This window comes from Mobula hypostoma, chromosome 6, assembly GCF_963921235.1.
Source record: "Mobula hypostoma chromosome 6, sMobHyp1.1, whole genome shotgun sequence".
Taxonomy (NCBI): Eukaryota; Metazoa; Chordata; class Chondrichthyes; order Myliobatiformes; family Myliobatidae; genus Mobula; species Mobula hypostoma.
The window spans coordinates 152,059,144-152,081,335 of record NC_086102.1 but is presented as its reverse complement, the minus strand read 5'-3'; the positions used below and the strand labels follow the sequence as shown (position 1 = coordinate 152,081,335).

General features: G+C 40.2%; 1 protein-coding gene across 2 annotated transcripts in view; it reads left to right on the top strand.

Annotated features, from left to right (window-relative positions):
- The window catches only part of mfsd6b (major facilitator superfamily domain containing 6b), a 68,300-nt gene extending 46,108 nt beyond the window's left edge, over nucleotides 1-22,192 (top strand). For both annotated transcript variants that reach the window (XM_063051980.1, XM_063051981.1), the window contains exons 3-7: nucleotides 1,045-1,142; nucleotides 2,851-3,012; nucleotides 9,226-9,324; nucleotides 12,102-12,382; nucleotides 17,818-22,192. In XM_063051980.1, coding sequence (XP_062908050.1) covers nucleotides 1,045-1,142; nucleotides 2,851-3,012; nucleotides 9,226-9,324; nucleotides 12,102-12,382; nucleotides 17,818-18,096 — 919 coding nt within the window. In that variant the 3' untranslated portion in view covers nucleotides 18,097-22,192. The remainder of the gene's footprint in view (nucleotides 1-1,044; nucleotides 1,143-2,850; nucleotides 3,013-9,225; nucleotides 9,325-12,101; nucleotides 12,383-17,817) is intronic.

Sequence of the window (22,192 nt, the reverse complement as noted above, 5' to 3'; positions counted from 1 at the left end):
AAAAGCATAATTTTCAGGCTGGGGGACCGTGCCTCTGTGATCACAACTTGCATCCTAGCTGTTCACAGAGTGAGTGTGTGTGTGTGTAATATGCAGAGGTGACTAAGTGTTGTCTATGTAAATGCAACTGTGCTGATACCGCAAAGGTGGGTAATCGGAAAGGATGCGAGGAGAATACTGATGAGTTTCAGTAGGAAATAGACGGATTAAATGGATGAGTGAGGACTTGGCAGATGGAAGATAGTGTGGGGAAAATGTAAGGTCATGCAATTAAGTAACAGAAACAAATCTTATCTTAAATGGTGTGAGCTTGAACGTTATTGAGGGCCTTGCATGTGAGCTGCTGAAAGTTAACATTCGGGTACAGCAAGCAATTAAGAACCAAATAATATGTTGGCTTTCGATAAAAGAGGTTTTGAGCACAAGAGATGTTTTTCTCCAATTATGTAGGGCTCTGGTGAGAACACGTCTGGCATAGTGTATATGTGTTGCAGTTGGAGGAGTACAGTACAGATCCATCACATTAATTGCTTGGAAGGTGGGTTTGTATTATGGAAAGAGATTCAGTAAACTGACACTATTCTCTCGAGTTTAGACGATTGAGGGATCTCACTGGAATGTAAAAATTTTTAAGGGGGGGATTGGCAAGATAGAACATGGTTTTTCTGTCTTTGAGTCTAGAACTGGGGTGCCAGAGTTTCAAAATAAGGGCTTGGCCAATTCAAGAAAGAGATGGGAAGATGTTTCTATGGATCTTTGGAATTCCCATCCTAAGAGGGTTGCGGAGTCTCAGTGACCATGTCTAATCAATAATTCAATAGGCTGTTAGATATTAAGTAAATCAAGAGGTACAGAGTTAGTGCAGGAAAGTGGAGTGAGAATGTAAAGTGAACCATGAACTTATTGCATGGGAGAGCAGCCACGAGGGGCTGAATGGCCTAATCATGCCACCATTTCTTTTGTTTGTGTGTTCTTATGTATCACACAGTATTATTTTGAAAAATATATTTATATTGTTTAACTGTGCTTATCTTTATATCCCAGGGTACTGTACATTGGACTGGCTTGTAATACAGCTCGTTATTTATATATCTCGTATGTGGAAAATGCATGGTATGTTCTACCTATGGAAGTGTTACAAGGTAAGAAAGCGGGAAAAAAATAACAAAACAAAATTGTAAAGATTATTTTCAGCTATATCAGCATAAAAATATCAGATACAATCGTTGTTCCAAAATTAGACAAACAGTAGATAAATTGAGCCATTCTCACTTGCAAACATCTGTGAGGTGACAACTTTGAGATGAGTATTCAGAGACACTATTGCCCTTCACGGACTCTGACAAGCAGTTTACTTGCAGCTTTGGATTTTTCAAGGCTGTCATCACAGAGATATGAAAAGCTGTGGAGTGACATCTGCTTGGATTTCACTCTCAGTGGAGATCAAAGTTATGTTGGCTTTCCAAATTTCTCAGCACTGTAACCTTCCAAGTAGCTGCAACAGACTTTTGCTTGCCTCCCAATTTATTTTTCCCCAATGCATTGGAGAGATCACTTGGCATAGTGTTCACAAGGAGAGACATTCACAAACTTGGATTTCACTAACAACGAGGTGGCATCTTGAGTACTGGGAGTTGCCGGCATTGCTGGGATACAGGAGTGCAGGCAGCCAGATAAATGTGTAGCAAATTGTAGGAATCTGCGTCCATTCGAACTTTGTCCAGTCAATGTCAAGACTACAGCAGTCCTTTGTTTTATTATTTATTCATTCATGAAATGTGGATATCCCTGGCAAAGCCATACTTAATGCCCTTCTACAGTCATCACAGTGATATTTGATTCTGCACTTCCCACTCCCTGGATCACAAATATTAAATATTAAAAATAGTTAGTAGATATTAAAAATTTAAATGATAAATCATAAATAGAAAATAGAAAAATGGGAAGTAAGGTAGTGCAAAAAAACCAAGAGGCAGGTCCAGATATTTAGAGGTTTTGGCCCAGATCCGGGTCAGGATCCGTTCAGCAGTCTTATCACAGTTGGAAAGAAGCTGTTCCCAAATCTGGCCGTACGAGTCTTCAAGCTCCTGAGCCTTCTCCCAGAGGGAAGAGGGACAAAAAGTGTGTTGGCTGGGTGAGTCGTGTCCTTAATTATCCTGGCAGCACTGCTCCGACAGTGTGCGGTGTAAAGTGAGTCCACGGACGGAAGATTGGTTTGTGTGATGTGCTGCGCCGTGTTCACGATCTTCTGCAGCTTCTTTCGGTCTTGGACAGGATGACTTCCATACCAGGTTGTGGTGCACCCTAGAAAAATGTGGTGGGCCTTCTTGGCAGTGCTAAGGCCCAGGTTCCAGAGCTTAGGAATCAGTTTATTTGAAATGATGGTATTAAAGGCAGAGCTGTAGTCAATGAAAAGGAGCCTTACGTATGCGTCTTTGTTCTCCAGGTGTTCTAAGGAGGAATGTAGGGCCAGAGAGATGTATAATCAATCACAACATTGTTTCTCATGTATTTTGATAATTTTTGTGATCTTTTTGATGGGTATCTGAAAGAGCCTTACAGATATGCTCAAAATGCCAAAAAAGGGTGAAATCCAATTTTTGTGAATTGAAAGGGGTATTTCAGATGCTGGAAATCCAGAGCAAAGCACACAGTGTGCTGACCTGCTGAGCTCCTCCAGCACATTGTGTGCATTGCTCTTTGAATAGCCTCAGCTGACTTGATGCCTTTCCTTTCAAAGGTGCAAGGTAATGCATGTCTGATTAACTGAACAATGGTTTTTTTTCCCATTATAGAGTCTGATCAGAAAACGAATGCAATATTAAAAAGATGTGTTTATGTTTGTTGCAGGTGTTACCCATGCAGCAGTGTGGGCTGCATGCATTTCTTATCTGAGTTCAGCCGTCCCTCCTGCATTGAGAACTTCTACTCAAGGAATTCTACAAGGGCTGCATTTAGGTTTGGGCCGAGGCTGTGGTGCTATGGTGGGAGGAGTAATGGTGAATGCCTTTGGTAAGTCATATCCTGCACAGACATATCAGTGACTGGGAGAGAGTTGTTCATTATTTATCTGACGAAGCAGCTTTTTATCCTAATTGTCCTTCTTTCAAGCTGCCTCAAATATTCATGAAGTTGAAATGCTTCAACTAATTTAGGGATTAGTTTGTCGTCCTTCCTATAATAAAGTTGCAAAGCTGCATCCTCTCACAATTAGTGCACTAAATTTAGTTTTCAGAGAAAGCTTATTATTAAGTTAACTTGGGAAATCTTTTTCTCTTTTGCAGGCTGTTTTATTCTATCATTAAAATCTAATCCCTGCTAAATTAGCTTTTCTGATATTCTTGACAAAACACCGACTTTATGCATACAGTTTATTTAGAAATATTAAATGTTCACAATCGAGAATAATATCCCATGTGATATTCTAAAACATTACAGTACAGGTCCACAATCCCTTATCCAAAATTCTTGGGGCCAGTTGCATTTCGGAATTCAGAATTTTTCGGATTTCAGACCCCCCCCCCCCCAATTCCGATACCAAAAAAACACGTATGCTCAAGTCCCTTATTTAACCTGGCTTAGTGCGGTGGACTTCAGGACTCAGCAGCACACCAAACCTATGCACACCCTCCAGTATACTTTAAATCATCTCTAGGTTACTTGCAATACCTAATACAATGTAAATGCTATGTAAATAATTGTTATACTGTATTGTTTAGGGAATAATGACAAGAAGACATTTTATTTCCAACAAAAACATTCAATAAAACATAAAAATATACAGCTCCAAACAAACCGAATCAAACACATGGTAAATGACTTATTGGAATAAATGTAGAACATCACTGTCACTATAAAACTTCAGTAACTTGTCTTTCTGTTTATTTAAATCAAATACAGCGGTAGTTCCGACACTATTTTCTTCAGCACAGACACACCACGATCAAGCTTCTGCAATAACTCCACTTTCTGCGTTATTGATGGAGAAGATTCCTTCTCTTTTTCTCAGTGTTACCCAAAGGGGTATCTGCAGCTCTTTTTGACATTTTCACAGTGAAATTAACACAGAGTCAACAGTGAACACAAAATATCAGCAAACAGCAAATACACGCGTAACCAGTATGAGCGCTGAGTCACAACTGACGTCTGGCAGCCTCTGTCAGTGCTGCCACGTCACTCCTGGGTGACGTCAGCTGTTGGCGAAATAAACTTCGGTTTTCAGAGCTTTTTGGATTTCAGAATTTCGGATAAAGGAATGTGCACCTGTAATAATGAAACAAGTTTTTTTTCAGGGGAGATCATTTGTATCTATGGCAATATTTGCCCATATAGGATGGCTCAAAGACATGAGGGCAGGATGCCTGTTCACCTTGCAATGGAGGCATCCAAAGAGGAAAAGTGTGATGCCATGTGGAATCGATAGTCAAACCATTACATTAATGACTCAGTTATAAATTCCTCAGGATGCCTGCTATGATCTAAACGGAAAATAAAAGTGACCTTGATCACTGAGTAAATATACTGATTAAAACAATATTGAGCTAGTTCAACAGGGACAATCTGCAATTCCACTGGACCACTGGAAAATGATGCTGGTTAGTTAGTAATTGGGGACAAAGAAATGGCAAATGAACCTACTGGGTACTTTGCATCTGACTTCACTGTGGAAGACATGAGCAGTGTGCCAGAGGTCCATGAGTGTCATGGAGCAGGCGTGAGTGCCATCGCTATTACAAGGGGAAAATCTGTGAGACAAACTCAAAGGTCTTAAGGTGAATAAGTCACCTGGGCCACCTGGACTACATCCCAGAGTCCTGAGAGAGGTTGCTGAAGAGATAATGGATGCACTGGTCATGATCTTGAGGGAGTGCTTGGGAGAGTGTTGGAGTCTATTATTAAGGATGAGGTTTCGGGGTACTTGGAGACTAATGATAAAATAAGCCAATGTCAACATGGTTTCTCTGAAGGGAAATCTTGCCTGATAAATCTGTTAGAGTTTTTCGAAGAAGTAACAAGCAGGGTGGACAAAGGAGAGGCAGTGGATTTTCAAAAGGCATTTGATAAGGTGCCACACATGAGGCTGCTTAACAAGATAAAATCTTATGGTGTTACAGGAAAGATACTGGCATAGATAGAAGAATGGCTGACATACAGAAAGCGGCGAGTAGGAATAATAGCCTTTTCTGATTGGCTGCTTGGCTGCCAGTGAGTAGTGGTGTTCCTCAGGAGTCAATAATGGGACTGCTACTTTTCACATTGTTTGTCAATGATTTGGATAATGGATTGATGACTTTCTGGTAAAGTTTGCAGATGCTACGAAGATAGGTGGAGGGGTAGATAGCAATGTGATTGCAGCAGGATTTAGACAAATTGGACAAAAGGGCAAAAAATGGCAGATGGAATACAATGTTGGGAGGTGTATGATAAAGTGGAGTGAAAGGAACAATAGTGCAGACTATTATCTAAATGGGGAGAAGGTTCAAACATCAGAAGTGTAGGGAGACTTGGGAGTCCTTGTGCAAGATGCCCAGAAGTTTAATTTACAGTTTGAGTCTGTGGTGAAGAAGGCAAATGCAATGTTGGCATATATTTCAAGGGGATTAAAATATAAAAGCAAGGAGATAATTCTGAGCCTTTATAAGACACTAGTCAGATCACACGTAGAGTATTGTCAATAGTTTTGGGCAGCATATCTCGGAAGGGAGAGTCTAGAGGAGGTTCTCGAGGATGATTCCCGGAATGAAGGGGTTAACATATGAGGAGTGTTTGGCAGCTTTGGGTCTGTACTCACTGGAATTTAGAAGAATGTGTGGGGATCTCATTGAAAACTATCAAATGTTGAAAGGACTAGTTAGGGCAGATGTGGAGAGGATGTTTCTTATAGCGGGGTATCCAGAACTAGAGGGCACAGCCTCAAAATTGAGGGGTCAACTTTCAGAACAGAGGTAAGGAGGAATTATTTTAGCCAGAGACTAGTGAATTTGTGGAATGCTCTGCCAATTCTGTGAGCATTTAAGGCAGAACTTGATCGTTTCCTGATGTGTCAGGACATCAAAGGATATGGCAAGAAGGCAGGTGTATTGGGGCAGAGTGGGATTCGGGATCAGCCATGATGGAATGACAGAGCAGACTTGATGGGCTGAATGGCCTAATTCTGCTCCTATGTCTTATGGTCTTATGCTCTAATTCAGCGGTCAGTTCATGAACACTTAGTTAATCAAAGCTAAGGCAGTTGTTATGAAAGACTGTTCCATTGTTTCTGTAGCATGTCTTTGGTAGAACTATCCATTTTTACCTCCCTTTTCGTTGCTCATTGCTGCACAGATGTGACCATTTTAAATATGCATCTAATCTTCTTTTGAAAGTTTTGTATTTTATCTACTTCCATATCACTTTCAGGAAATGTATTGTAGATCATGAACTATCAGTTCTCATAGGAATACTTATACCAGGCAACAGTAAGCAAAAATGACTTCATCTTTGGCTGTGCCAGCCCTATGAAGTCTAATACCATATTTGACTGCAGTTACCTTCCAGTTTTACAGGTGGAAATAAATACCCTTGGTACTAGAGAATCAGTAAGCTCATGCATGGTGGAAGACATGAAATAATGTAAGGCAAAAATAAAGTCAGTAGAGTTAAACAAAATAACTACTTATTAATAGCATCCTTTCTAACATTTCTTATTAAAACTGTTCAATTCAATTTATTGTCTTCCATTGCAACGTACCTTATTACAATAACAAAGAGAGTGATGTCTTCTGGAAGTTATCTTCCCCATTTTACATTTGTGAAGTTGTGAAATAATATAATCTGCACTGTCATATAGAGGGCAAGGGAAGTTTAGTTTTAACCTCCTTCAGGGTTTAATCAGTTCACTGGGATTTGATCAAGGTGAGATTGACCTCTGTTCTTCAAACAAATTCCTTCTATGTGGTTTGTAAGAGACGTGTTTTTACCTTCAGGGTGAAGTCATAATCTGGCACCAATTCAGATTTAAAACGAGGTGAAGCTTTGTTTCTGATTTCCTTACACACTGTCTCACAAAACCCAGAAGAGCCAAGAAAATCCATCAAACCTGTAAACAATTCACCAAAAGGTCTGACAACTTAAAGGTGTTGATAAGAACTCCAAGTTAATATCTCCAGCCAGGGGCAAAGTGATTAGTCTATATTTAATTCTTTTTTGTTCTCTTGCTGTTTAAGTTTGTTAAAAAAAAAATTTGGGTTTAGTGTACAATCTAAAATCAGAATCTCTTGGTATTTGAATTGGAAATAGACACAACGTACTCAATATATCAACAACATATTATGGGATGTGGTAATCCCAAAGATTTAGAAGTGCATATATTACAGAGACGAATTTAAGAAATATTGGAAAATAATAAAAAAGCAATATTATATCACTGTAATATCTCTACAGAAATCAAATATTCTTCTTTAACTTTTAGTGAATTTTGAAATCTCAGAATTCAGCATTGAAATTTTATGTCTGTCTAACAGTTTTTTGAAACATTTGACTTCATTTTCCATTATCAAATAGTAGTAGACAGGGAGATTGAAAATGCCTTGGACATGGTACATCTTTGTTTAAAGGCTGACAGATGAACAGACTTCACTATTAACCCTTCCAACACACAGGTGTTAAGAGGGAGACAACCTTTTCAAGTTATGTTCCGAACCTGAATGAAATAATAATGCGAACAATAGTGTCCTCAGATTTATTCTTAACCTAGCAACGTTTCTGAAACTGATTAAAATCGTTGATACTTTTCATGGAAAAGGTACTACAGAGGACCATTGTCTGAATATTAACTCCTGGTTGATGATGCTGAAAATGCTGTTTAGTAATATTGTCACATGATGTTCTGCCTCTGAAATTCACACCACTCTAGGCATATGTGTTTCTGTTTGCTCTATAGTACTGGGAAAAATACCAATTTTGACATTATATTAATGCTGCAAATATATTATAAATAATCAATAAATTATTGGACAAAAGCATCAAATGGAATTTCAATACATTTGGCTACAACCCTTTTGCTGTTCCCATTTACAGTTTTGTTCCTTCCATCTCCATGCTTATAGAGATGCATGTTTACAAATGTTTCCTTGGAGAAAAGCACGGATGGGAGTTATGTTCTGCTCCTTTCATTTGGTTCCATTTGGAGAAATCAGTATCAAAAGGGAGGATTTGTGGCATGGGCCAAGTTGATAACTTTCAAAACAAATTTACTTTCTCCTTTCCCAGGCCTGACACATGATCTCAGACCTGAAGTGCTCAGTCCTTCTCTTACCACAGATGCTGCTGGGCATTTCCAGTTTTTGTTTAGGATTTCAAGCATCTGCTGTTTTGCTCAATTTTCATTTAAGCATTTTTATTGCCTCTGATGAAGTTCTCAGATTCAGCTTTGCCATAGAGAAATGCCGAGTAAAGTTTGGGCAATTCCCTGCAGTTGAATAGAGCATCAAAAAGTGAACTTTCTTGAGCACTGAGCGTGCCTCGTGTTGTCAGAAAAATGATAGTTAAACTTGAGAGATGCACGAAGAGTGATTGGAATGGAGCAGAATGGGTAGACGTTTGGCTCCAGCTCAGTTGATTAAGATACTTGTATGCTCTTTCATAATTGATAGAAGCTATAATGAATGGTCAGCCATGGCCTGTTTGGTTGGGTTCTTGCTTCTTTTTCAGAAGGTTAAGGATTCCAGTCCCTTCTTGATAAAAGGTGTGTAGAAATCAGGGCAGACTTTCCAGTTAGAGGAGTACTGGTGTTAGTGCCTTTTTATAAGGCATAAAAAATACAGCCCTCACGACTCTCTCAAATCCCATTAGAAAGAGATCAGGGGACTTTCTAACAACCTGGTCAACATTTATCTTCAATCAAGTGCTCTGGTTATCATTGTACTACTGATCGCAGGAGGATACAAAACAAATCGTTACATTTCTCACACTGCAATGGTGATGAGACTTCAAAGGGAGTTCCAATGTAAAGTCATTTGGAATGTCTTGAATAAGTATATAATTATGATCTTATTGGAACAGCAAATAGCAAACTACCAGACTAAGATTGCTACTGAAGTTAAAGGGCTTCATGCAGTGTGATTTGATTTGGAGTATTACTAGATTTTAATTCAATGCCCATTAAAATGCCTCTTACTGATGTATGGTAAAATACGGGTATTGGTAAGTGAACTGGACATAACATTGTGTGGTTCTGAATTTCAGGTGCTCAACAAACGTTCCGTGGCATTGGAATGGCCTCTTTAGTGATTCTCCTACTTTTTGCCTTGATCCAGTGGTTGGCAGTGCCCGATGAAGATGAAGGTATTAGTCAATATTAGGTTCAATGAGTAGAATAACAAAACAAGGTCATTTAGAATTGTAATCAATGGGCTATTCAGTATTGGCTAGTGCTTCCTGTACCATTTCAAGGAATCATGCTGGGCCTGACAAACCTTAACCTCTTGCCCTGTCCATTCCTCTCTCTACCCCTGCACAACCCTCTTGCCTTCACCTTCCCTCGATGAGCCCTGTGCTCCTCTCCCTCCTGCTTCTGCAGCCGTCTCACTTCCGTTCCTAGATTCCTGTCATTCCTACAATCCTCCCACTCACACACCTTTCCCTGTCCTTCCTCTTCCACACCGAGCCTCTGCTGCAGATACCTTGCCCTGACAAATGAACATATGAAAGACCAAGGGAAAGAATGTGCTGGTTACTGAGATTAGGTTGTGTGCATGTGCTAGCTGACAAGATAGGGTGAAGGCACTATTGCTGTGGTCCCGCTCCCAAGCCACTCCCCTTCCTTTCTCATTCTCACTCCTCTCCCACGTCCCTCCCGCAGCCTCTCCTGATCAGTGAGAAAACTGTCTGTTGTGGCGGACAGAGCGGTTGCCACCCACTTCAACTCTGCTTCACATTCCCATTTGGATATGTCCATACATGGCCTCCTCTACTGCCATGATGAGGCTAAACTCAGGTTGGAGGAGCAATACCTCATATACCGTCTAGGTAGTCTCCAGCCCCTTGGTATGAACATTGAATTCTCCAACTTCCGGTAATTCCTTCCCCCTCCCTTCCCTATCCCAGTTTCACTCTGCCCCCTCTGCTAGCTGCCTAACTACCTCCCTCATGGTTCTGCCTCCTTCTACTACCCATTGTGCTTTCCCCTTTTCCTTCACCTTTCCTGCCTATTCCCTCCCCACCCCTTTATCTTTCCCCTTACTGGTTTTTCACCTGGAACCTACCAGTCTTCTCCTTCCCACCCTCTCCCCACCTTCTTTATAGGGCCCCTGCCCCTTCCCTCTACAGTCCTGACGAAGGGTTTCGGCCCGAAACGTTGACTGATCGTTTCCACAGATGCTGCCCAACCTGCTGAGTTCCTCCAGCGTGTTGTGAGTGTTGCTGCTCTCCTGATCACCTCTGCATAGCACCCCACCCAGTCCTATGCCCCTCTCTCCCTCATCCCCGGTATGCCTGCTTCCTGTTTGTGCTTCCAGTTCCATGCTCCTTCTGCTTCCAGAAACCTCCTGAATCCCCTTCCATTTCCACTGCTATGCCCGCAACATCTCTACTTCTCCAACACCTTCCTCTCCCTTCTCCCCCCAGTTTCCCCAAATCCCACTAATCTGTTGTTAGGTTCATTGCTGACTGTGAAATACCCTTTAATGTAGATGAAAGGCAAAAAAGAGATTGAGCTGAAGGGCTATAGAAAAGAGGGAATTGTTCTGGTCAGATTGTTCTGCAGAGGAGCTGGCAAGGATCTGATAGGCCTTGTGCTTCGTTTATGTCTCAAGTACACGAGTGACATAGATCACTAGTGTTGTACGTATAATGGTCAAGCAATCTTGCAGGTTGTTGTTGGAGCGAAATATGAAAACTGCCGTAGATAACACTTGCAGAAATGTACCTTTAGTTATTCTGCTGCTGAAACAAAGATGGTCTAAACTCTAATGTAATTTGTATGTACTTCAACAAACGGGTTGTGCTTAGCTTAACCCAGACTTTATCAGAATAGATAATCTGAACGTACATCAAGTAGTTCTCTTGAGTGAGTTCATCGGGTGATAAAGTCGCATGGCACAGAAGCAGGCCCTTTGGCCCATCGTGCTTATGCTTCCTGCTGTACCTATACTAGTCCTATTCCTATATTAGGTTAATAGCCTTCTGTGTCTTGGCAATTCCAAGTACCGGTTTAGTACTTGCATGTTGTGAGAGTATCTGCCTTCAGGCAGCCCATCCCACACTCTAATTATCCTTTGTGTAGAGAAAGATTCTCCCTCAGATCCCCTCTAAACCTCCTACCTCTCACCTAAACTTATACCCTCTTATTTTTGATACCACCACCATAGGAAAAAGACTTTTACTATTAACTCTATCCATCCCCTCATAATTTTATCCATCACTATCACATTGCCCCTTAGCCTCTGCTCCAGGGAAAATAAACCCAGCATCTCCAGGTTCTTCTTTAAAACATAAATGCTCCAATCCAGATAGCATCTCAGTGAATCTCCTCTGCGTCCCTCCAGTACATCACACCTCTCCTATTGTGAGGTGACCAAAGTTGCTCAGAATCCTCCAGGTGTGTTCCAAGCAAACTTTTATAAAACTATGATATGATATCCCAGCTCTTAAAATTCTATGCTATGAAAAATGAAGGCCAGCATCATAAAGAAATTATATTATCGATTTTCCAAGCTGCATGTAACTGTATCATGTTGTTCACAAGCAGAAGTATTTGCTCATTCACCAGTTCTGGTGAAGGGTCTTGGTTCTGAAAAGTTAATTGCTTTTCTTTCAACAGATGCTCCTTGATGTGCTGGGGGTTTTCAGCATTTTTTTTTTGGTTTAATTTCAGGTTTCTAGCATCAGAAGAGTTTTTACTTTTCCTTCACTGCTGAGGACAGAAGTTTGCTTTGAGCAGCTTGTAATGAACATGCAACATAATAGTCAATGCAATTTGTATTCCCCTTTCAAAATTAGATTTTGCAGCTGTTACTATGAGCCTATTTAACTCTATGTTCCAGATGATTTACTGCCATGTTAAACATTCTGTTTCAAAAAATGGGAGTAATTTTTAATCTAGTCTCTTTTTGACCTTGTAGAGAAGAAGATGCTGGCAGAACGGATTCCAGTTCCATCCAGTCCTGTTCCCATAGCAACTATTGATCTTGTACAGCACCACTCGGATAGCATTATGCCCCATCTTGAAACTAAACTCCCTCTGAAAAAGACCAAGTACCAAGAGGAGCAGGAAGATGTTACAAGACCAGCCTGGACTGTCAGCTCATCGCCTTGGGTCAATATTGTGTTTGCCCTTTATCAAGTTGTGGAGATGGCAAAGCTGGCGAAGACAAATGCACCAATTCAGCATCAAGTTCTACAGGTTAGATTAATTATACAAGCATCACTCTGCATGTATTCATTTAAAAAATTTCTACAATGGAAATAGTGAACACATTGGTTCTGATGCTCCAGAACACCCTCAACTTTTGGTAAACGTCCTGTGAATTCAGCAAAGATATCTGGTGTTCAAGACATTAATAACAGCAGCAAATAGGGAACACCAGACTAACATCAGTATTAGGGAACTTATTAAACTCCTTAGGTATTCCGTGGGGTCAAGCATGATGCTTTGACCCCAGTTGTGTGAGCTCTGAGTAGCTGGTGAGATTGGCAGATTGCTACAGGAGATGCTTAGTGGGCTAGGTGGCTGGATAGTTCACCAGTGCTGTGCTCCTCCCAGTTTCTTGTTTGGCTTCTACATACTCCTGATTTTTTTTAAAAAATCCCAAAATTTCTACTACCATTCCAGATGCTGCTCGCCCATTTTGACTGGCATGGAGCATGCATTTTACATTGGTTTTCAAGGCTTTGGAACGATCTTTTAGTCCTACAGTAAGAAGATCATGGACATTGAGCAGTAAGTGTTCTAGGAATGAGAAAAGGAGAAATTTCTTCATTAGAAATATATGTATGCTTGGTATTTTGTGCTCCTGAGGGTTCTTTTGCTGACTACATTTAAAACCTAGGTCGATCATTTTTCAGTAGAAGGGGAAAGGTTAGTGCAGGAAGATAGTTCTAAGGTAGAAGATTGGTAGTGGTTATATTGAGTGAAGACTATTGCAGAATGACCTATATAAGCTCCTATTTCGAATATTCTTTTCTGACTTTACAGAGGTCTTTTGATTTTCTGTTTTATAGATTGCTTATTTTGAATCAAAACATTGAGTGAAAATAGCTGCAAGGAAGTTTCCTTTACCAAAATTAAAATATTGTATTTACTAATAATTGATTTAGTAGCAGTAGGTATCATATTATGAGTGATTATCTTTACAAAATATAATGCTGGAGACCGTCAGTTGCCATTAGCTATGTCCTTGGTATCTTCTCCAAACCTGGTTCACCCGTTTCTACATCTGTTACTGGGTAATAATGCTCCTGTGGTTGAGGGAGGGAAGTAAACTGCTACCTGCTTGAAACTGTGTAATCTGCACCTTACAGTTTAACTCCAGAATATAATCTTTCATTCTGCAATTATTAACAACTTCAATATATTTCCCAGTCTTAACAAAGCAGAATATGCTTCCCTTCTTCCTCTCTCTGCCTTCTTTCAGCAGTTGTTTTCCTCAGCATATGTAACAACTGGTTAGTGGTAACCACATACAAATTAATGTTGTGCCAGAAGCTAGAGTCCAGTGGCTCAGCAGTAAGTGGAGGATTTCTTTGAGCCTGGGAAAGAAATTGAAATCTCTGAGGAAGAATATACTTTTGTTTAAATCAGGCAGTTTAGTGTCATTTGGACCGTAAAACCATAAGAAGTAGGAGCAGAAGTAGGCTGTTCAGCCCATTGAGTATGCTTTGTCATTTCATCATGGTTGTTCCATTTCCCCCTCAGCCCTAATCTCCTGTCTTCATCCCGTATCCCTTCATGCCCTGACTAATCAAGAATCTGTCTTAATTATACCCAATAACTTTGCCTGCACAGCTCCCTGTGCCAACCAATTCCACAGATTCATCACTCTGGCTAAAGAAATTTAAATGGACATCCCTCTATTCTGCCTGTACTCTCCCACCATAGGAAACAACCTCTCCAAATAAACTATCGAAGCCTATCAATATTTGATAGGTTTCAATGAGATTCCCCAACTCATTCTTCTGAATTTCAGTGAGTACAGGCCCAGAACCATCACTTAGTCCTCGTTTGGTAACCCTTTCGTTCCCGGAATCATTCTCATGACTCTCCTTTGAACCCTCTCCAATGCCAGCACGTCATTTCTTAGATAAGGGGCCCAAACCACCTACAAAACTTCAAGTGAGGCTTTACCAGGTCCTTGTAAAACCTCAACATTACATCCTTGTTTTTGTGTTTTAGTGCTCTTCAATGCTAACATTGCAATTGCTTTCTTTACCATTTACTCAACCTGCAAATTAACCTTTAGGGAATCCTGCACAAGGACTCCCATGTTCCTTTGCACCTTGAATTTCTGAATTTTCTCTCCATTTAGAAAATAGTCTACACTTTTATTTCTTCCACCAAAGTTCATGATGAGACCCTTCCCAACACTATATTCCATTTTCCATTTCATTGCCCATTCTTCTCATTTGTTGGTCTTTCTGCATTCTCCCCGCTTCAATACCACTTGCCCCTCCACCTACCTTTGTAGCGTCCGCAAACTTTGCCACAAAGCCATCAATTCTGTCACCTAATTAATTGATATATGATGTAAAAAGAAGCGGTCCCAACACAGACCCCTGTGGAACACCACTTGTCCCTGGCAACCAACTACAAAAGGCTCCCTTTATTCCCACTCATTGCCTCCTACCAATCAGTTAATGCTCTATCCATGCTAGTTTCTTTTCTGTATTACTACAGGCTCTTAACTTGTTAAGCAGCCTCATGTGCGGCACCTTGTCAAAGGCCTTCTGAAAATCCAAGTACACAATATCCACTAATTCTCCTTTGTCTGTCCTGTTCGTTGCTTTTTTTCAAGTCAAGTTTATTGTCATTTAACTATATACAGGTATATACCATATAACGTATATACAAACGAGATGTTTCTTCAAACCAGTGTATAGCACAATAGTACACATAACACACGATACCTTATGAAGGTGAGGATAAAATCTACGGATGAATCACACATAAATAACAAAGTGCATTAATATTAAATGTTGTAAGGTACAGAACAGTGACACTTAGAATACAATGTGGCTGGGAGTTCAGAAGTCTAATAGACTGGGTGAAGAAACTGTTTCTCATCCTGACCATTCTTGTTTTTTATGCATCGTAATCTCCTGCCTTATGGTAGAAAGTCAAAGAGGTCGCTGGATAGATGGGTGGGATCCTTAATAATACTGTAGGCCCTGCATACGCTGTGCTCCTGATAAATGTTCAAAGACTTCCAACAGATTTGTTAGGCAAGAGTTTTTCTTAAGGAAACCATACTGACTTAAGCTTATTTTACATGTGCTTCCAAGTAACCCAAAACCACACACTTAACATTCAACTGCAACATCTTCCCAACCATTAACTGGCTTATAATTTCTTTTCTTCTGCCTCTTTCCCTTCTTAAAGGGTGGAGTGACATTTGCAACTTTCCAGTCCTCCAGAACCATGCCAGAATCTATTGATTCTTGATAAATTATTACTAATGCCTCCACAATCCCTACAACCACCTCTTTCACCACCCTGGGGTTTAACCATCTGGTCCAGATGATTTATCTACCTTCACACCTTTCAGCTTGCCAAGTGCCATCTTACTGGTAATGGCAGCTTCACTCATTTATGCCCCCTGCCACTCTCAAACTTCCAGCATACAGCTAGTGACTGAAGCATAATACTTATTCAGTTTGTCCGCCATTTCCTCGTCCTACATTACTACCTCTCCAGCATCATTTTCCAGCAGTCCAATATCTACTCTCGCCTCTTTTACTCTTTATGTATTTGAAGAAACTTTCGATATCCTCTGTTATTAGTAGCTAGCTTACCTTTGTATTGCATCATTTCCCTCTTTATGACTTTTTTAGTTGCTTTCTGTTGGTTCTTAAAAGCTTCCCAATCCTCTAACTTCCCTTTAATTTTTTTTCTATTGTATGTTGGTTGGTTACCGCCGCTTGTCAATGTGGCAAACCCAGAGGTTTTCAGACGTGACACTCCAAAGACTGCCCGGATTCCTATCTGTGAGATAGCATTACCTCTCAATAGCAACATGATCCAGGAGGGAAGTGGAGAGCCTGTGCTATGCTAGCTGAGCAGTCAGTAGGCAGCTGTGTGCTTAAAGTAAAGGCAGCTTCCAGATCACTTGCAGCATATTTTTAAAATGCCATTCCAACATATTCAATCTATGCTGGCTCACAGAACAACCCCATTCCCCTACTAATTTTTCCTGTAACCTATCCTTCTGCCACTCACCTACACACCAGGGATAATTGACTGATCGACCTGTTGAACTGAATGTCTTCCAGATGTGGGAGGGATCCTGACCACCTAGGGAAACACATGCGCTCAGAGGGAGAACGTATAAACCCCACACAGACAGCTTCACAAGTCAAGACTGAACCTGGGTTGCTACAATGCAACTCCACTGGTTGTGTCCATAGTGCAACCAAAATGGGAAGACACAGTCAGCGTTGCACCATTTACCATGTGGGTTGTCGGCTTGCTTGAGCAACAGCTGCTCACGTTATGAAACTGCCTTCCCAAGTTTCATCCAGCCACCCTAAAACCACTTGAGCGTACAGCAGCATCTGATGGCTTGCTGCTCTGCCCCCCGCCATTCCTGTATAATGGTGTCATAATCGTCTTGTCCTCATGGCAAGCCAATCAGAAGCAGAGGAAGAGCAGCTATGATTGGAGAATGCAACATACTGGATTATGTATAACATATAAGTACCCTAGAGTTCACTGCCAACTTCCAGTAATTTATAAATTACTACACAGTGACCAGTCTGTCAATGCCCAAAAAATTTCTCTTATTTGTCAGGATAGATCTTCAAAATTTGCTTTCACTTGTTTCAATTCAGGGCTGGGTTTTATAGCAGCAGATATACTGGTCTGGGTTGAGTTGTTCTTCGATTTTGGCAATCCATTTGCAAATGTTCCATCACCATACAAGGAGACATCATCAGTGTGCTGTTCACTTGTGGTGTGTCCTCCCAACGCTTGGCCTTTAAATACTTATCAATCAGTTGATTAGTCTTCATTACGGAAGCTCAATTTTGACGTAGGGAGGAGCTCTTGTGGCTGATCGCTTGTGTGGAAAACTCTCTGCGTTGTCTGGAATTTTGCCCACATTGGCTTATAAATTGGATTGCAGTCTACATGTCTACTTTAAAAGCTGATATCCTTGATAAACTTTAATTGGAATCACCATAACAATTCAGTTTTAAGTTACAGAGCTAACGAAAAATATCCATAACTCACTTACAAAGAAAGTGTCAGCCGAGAATTAAAATGTATGCACTTTCAGCCATTGTGGCAATATAACCACTATAAAAGCTTCATTCCAAAGCAGAAGGCAATGCAGTAGCTCTACTGCCTCGTAGATTCTAAATCTAGCTGCTTGGTAGGCAGAGTGGAAGCCTTACAGAGTGAATTGAAGGCTAATGACCTAACTTTCATATTGCAAGATGGTGTGCTTGATATGATGATTCATCTAATTACATTTTAAACACTAGCCATACCAACGTTTTAAAAAAAAACTAGAAGAGTTAAACATATTAACTCAGTGGGAGGGGATTCTTGGTAAATACATACCTTTCCAATTATCTCAATTTTGAAATTGCCAGCTATGATTTAAATTGCTATTTTCATTCTAGGGGGCCAGTGACCACCCAGTACGCCCAGACTCTTGGCCGGTTGGGGTCTCAGCACAGCCTGAACCTCCACCTGTTTGTAGCAAGCAAACAAAGTCAGAAGTCCTCATTGCTACCTCTAATCTGGATGAGCAGGTCAGTGTAAACCCGGAGAAGGAAAGCAATCAGCCAGAGTTGCCTAGGAACTTTATCCCCTTGCCAGGAAACGGAAACCCAAATATTAATCCAGCTTCACCTCACCAAACAAGCACTCAACCAAGTCAGAAGGACACCTCTTCTTGATTAAACTAAAGGATTACTTCAGTTGCTTTAAGAACAATGTATTCAATTTTCCCTTAAGGACTCTTAAAGAAAACTACACAGTGGACATTTTTTCAAGAATGCCTTGTTCCGCAGTATGTCCATGTTGTCAACACAGCATTGAATGGCTTATGTGTATCTCAGAAATGAGAAGGTTCTACCTTGATTGTTTTTGTTGTGTATTTATGATATCAGTAGCAGATGTAAGTGCCTGTTCATGTGCAAAGCACATATCTTAATATGAAATTCTGTCTATCCAAAATGCTCAGTTTGCCTCAATTTTTAAAACCCTGCACTGAGACGTTAAAACGTAGCTATATTAATTCTTGATGAAACAAACATTGTACTTGTAAACCAAGATGTCATTGCAACGTACAGGAAACAAGTCACATCAGTAAAGTATATTTTTGTTAAACATATCCAGCTCAGAATGAAAATTTGAAAACTGAGGCCAGAGCAAAGAAGCTGTTTGTTGTCAAAGAGTATATCTGTCCAAATGATTCTGGGCATCTCTTAAGTACGTGCTTGAAATACTGGCTGATGGAAAAAGTCTTCTTTCAACATGTTGTTGCACTAAGTAATATCTGTATTCTAATATCTGATGACAGTAAGAGTTAAGAAAGCTGCTCTTGAAGTTACTGATGGTTTGATGTTATAATTCTTGCTGTGGTTTCAGCGGTTGGTCCATTTTCATTTGAAATGTACAAAGTAATGTTTCAATATTTTTGGTGTACAATTTTGGAAGCACTGATACTAATTCCCTGAGACTAAATGTTTTGAGGAAAATTCTCCAAGTTTTTCTGGTTTAGAATTTTCTCTGACAATTAATTAAGAATCCACAATATAGCTTTAGTGGCCAAAACTAAACTGCCTAAACCAATATTTCTTCTCTTATCCTAGAACACAAAAGAGATAAAAGTTAAACATTTGAAAAGATCTGTTCATCTTTGAGAAAACGATGGCTGGATTTTGCAGTTAGATCTTGAGAGAATTTGCCCATAAAGATCTTCCAGTCCTCTATATGACATCTGTTGCTATCATTAGAGGATCCAATGCATCCAGAATATCATTGTACTATGTTGGCTGAGCAGCCCAACCACAGTACAAGAATTCTCAGGAAGAAAAAAATGTTTAACCAATAAACAATGAATCATTATTAAAACATCAACTTTTAGTTGAAAAAAAAACTTAATAAAATTACTTAAGATATTTATGTGACAGAATTTCATTTTCAAGTGCAAATAATAAAATTAATTTTGGTATGGGTATGTTCACTGAGCAATAACTGGTGTAGTGATCCGTTAATGACTTTGTTAGATCTCATGCAACAATGCACAATATTTTTTGGAGTATTCTACATTGAGTCCAGTTTGTAAATACTTAACATTTTCATAAATTCAGCTAATTTCCCTGATTGCACAGCAGCCTGGTGATGTGATCCCAGTTTATTTAATGATTTCCACATTAAAAATACTCATAATTTTCGCTGCTGTCAAATTTGCACTGCAAGGAAAGTGAATGCTGATGGTGTCAACTTCATCATCACACAAAATCCAGCCATTAATATGGAGTTGTAAACTGCACACAGATGAGTCAACAACATGCACCCAAAGATCTGATGTTTCTAAAATTTGTATTTCCTTGCTTATAACTGAAAGGAAATCCAAATTTTGTTAGGAAATGTCTTTGAATTCAACTTTCATCTTAAATCTCGGCAGTATTTCCCTTGTATTGCTAAGGCAGGTAGATTTGAGTTTGAAAATAACATTTTTATGGAAGAGTAAGTCAGAATATAAATAGTAGTCTTGGTGGTGGTTGGGAGTAGGGGGTAAGGGCTGCAAGATTTACAATGAATTAGGTGGCACAGCAACGTAGCGGTTAGCTAATGATCTACAGTGCCAGCAGTCCAGGTTCAGTCCCCGCTGCTGACTAAAGAGTTTGTACGTTCTGCCCATGACCGTCTGGGTCTCCTCCCACATCCCAGAGACGTACAGGTTCATAAGTTAATTGGTCACATGGGCGTTATTGGCAGCACAGGCTCACTGGGCCTGAAAGTGTCTCTTACTATGTTGTATCTCCAAAAAACAAACTAAGGCGACTTGAAGGAGAGGGAACTAGATTAAAAAGGAACTTTAACCTAATACTTGATAGCTGGTAGTCATGCACGTTTTGGAAATTAATGACAGTTGTGGGAAATCCAAAGTAACTTGAAGATTTATTTTAAAAACTGAACAATTTTATACCCATGCAGTTGAAGCCTCCTCCCTGTCAACACATAGGCTTCAAGTCACAATAAATTGCATCTGAATGTTTGATTTGGCAGCAATGAGGATTGACTCATTTTTGCTTCGATGTAGGCAGGGTGTGGAGACTGCAGATACTGGAATTTCAAGCAAAATGAAAACAAATCACTGGAGGAACTCAGTGGGTCAAGTAGTATCTCTGAGGGAGAGGCAATGTCGATGTTTTAGGCCAAGATTCTGCATCAGGGCTCAATGCAGGGTCTAAACCCAAAATCTCAACAATTTCTTCTGTCTCCACCCCCCCCCCACGCAGATGTTGCTCAACCCACTGAGTTCCTGTAGTTGTTTTGTTTTGCTGTTGGTAGTTTGTAAAATAGTTGGTGCCTTCAGTCTATTAACACAGTATTTAAAAACTATTGATTTTTGTAGTGCTTTTTGTGTGTTAATATTTTGGGATTGTTTCTGTAGAGTTATAAACTATTATTGAATTGTACAGCAAATGTGTTAGTGCTGAGAAAATTGTTAAATTGATCATTTTATTAATAAAATACTGTTTCAAGAAGGATATGCAATTGCATTTTATACTTAAAATGAACTAAAAGCCATTTGTAACAAAACAAAAATATTGATTAGAAACAATTTGACAAATGTTTTCACGCTGCAAGTCTTAAATGAAAGTGGAGTCTGACACGTTCATGTAATCAGGATGAAAGGAACTAAACTTGTACAGGTGAACACTAATTTTTAGTCCACCCACAAGAGGGAGCTGTTACCTCAGAATGTTACAAGTGTGGACTGCCATCTCCAGAGGTAGGATAATAATCCACATTTAATTACAAATAACTTGTGTAATGAGACTACCATTTCATTTCATTATTCTAAAGAACAGCAACAGAGATAGATTTTCAAAGCACAATGGATCATGTTTTGGCTCATGAATAATAACTTATAATTTGGAGAGAGCTGATGTTAACAACGCTATTTCTCATTCATGTTTATTTATATAAACTTCATTCTCCAACAGCCTTAAACTCTAATAATTACATCACTTCTCTGAAATTCCAGTTAAGAAGAATGTGGCATAATTAAAAATAAATTTTCAAAAACTATTTTGAGTGTTTATTTCAAATATTTCACAACTTTGAACTTTGAACTTGAACTTAGAAGCGGCTGTGCTCCTTAACAACAGGTACTCCTGTTTGAGTACTGTTGGGGGGGACAGCTTACCCGGGGGAAGCGACAGTGGCCGTGCCTCCGGCACAGAGTCTGGCCCTGTAGCTCAGAAGGGTAGGGCAAGGAAGAGGAGGGCAGTTGTGATAGGGGACTCGATAGTAAGGGGGTCAGATAGGCGATTCTGTGGACACAGTCCAGAGACCCGGATGGTAGTTTGCCTCCCTGGTGCCAGGGTCCGGGATATTTCTGATCGTGTCCAAGATATCCTGAAGTGGGAGGGTGAGGAGCCAGAGGTCGTAGTACATATAGGTACCAATGACATAGGTAGGAAAAGGGATGAGGTCCTGAAAGGAGAATATAGGGAGCTAGGAAGGGAGTTGAGAAAAAGGACCACAAAGGTAGTAATCTCAGGATTACTGCCTGTGCCACACGACAGTGAGAGTAGGAATGCGATGAGGTGGAGGATAAATGCGTGGCTGAGGGATTGGAGCAGGGGGCAGGGATTCAAGTATTTGGATCATTGGGACCTCTTTTGGCGCAGGCGTGACCTGTACAAAAAGGACGGGTTACACTTGAATCCTAGGGGGACCAATATCCTGGCAGGGAGATTAGCGGGGGCTACTGAGGTGACTTTAACCTAGAATGGTTGGGGGGTGGGAATC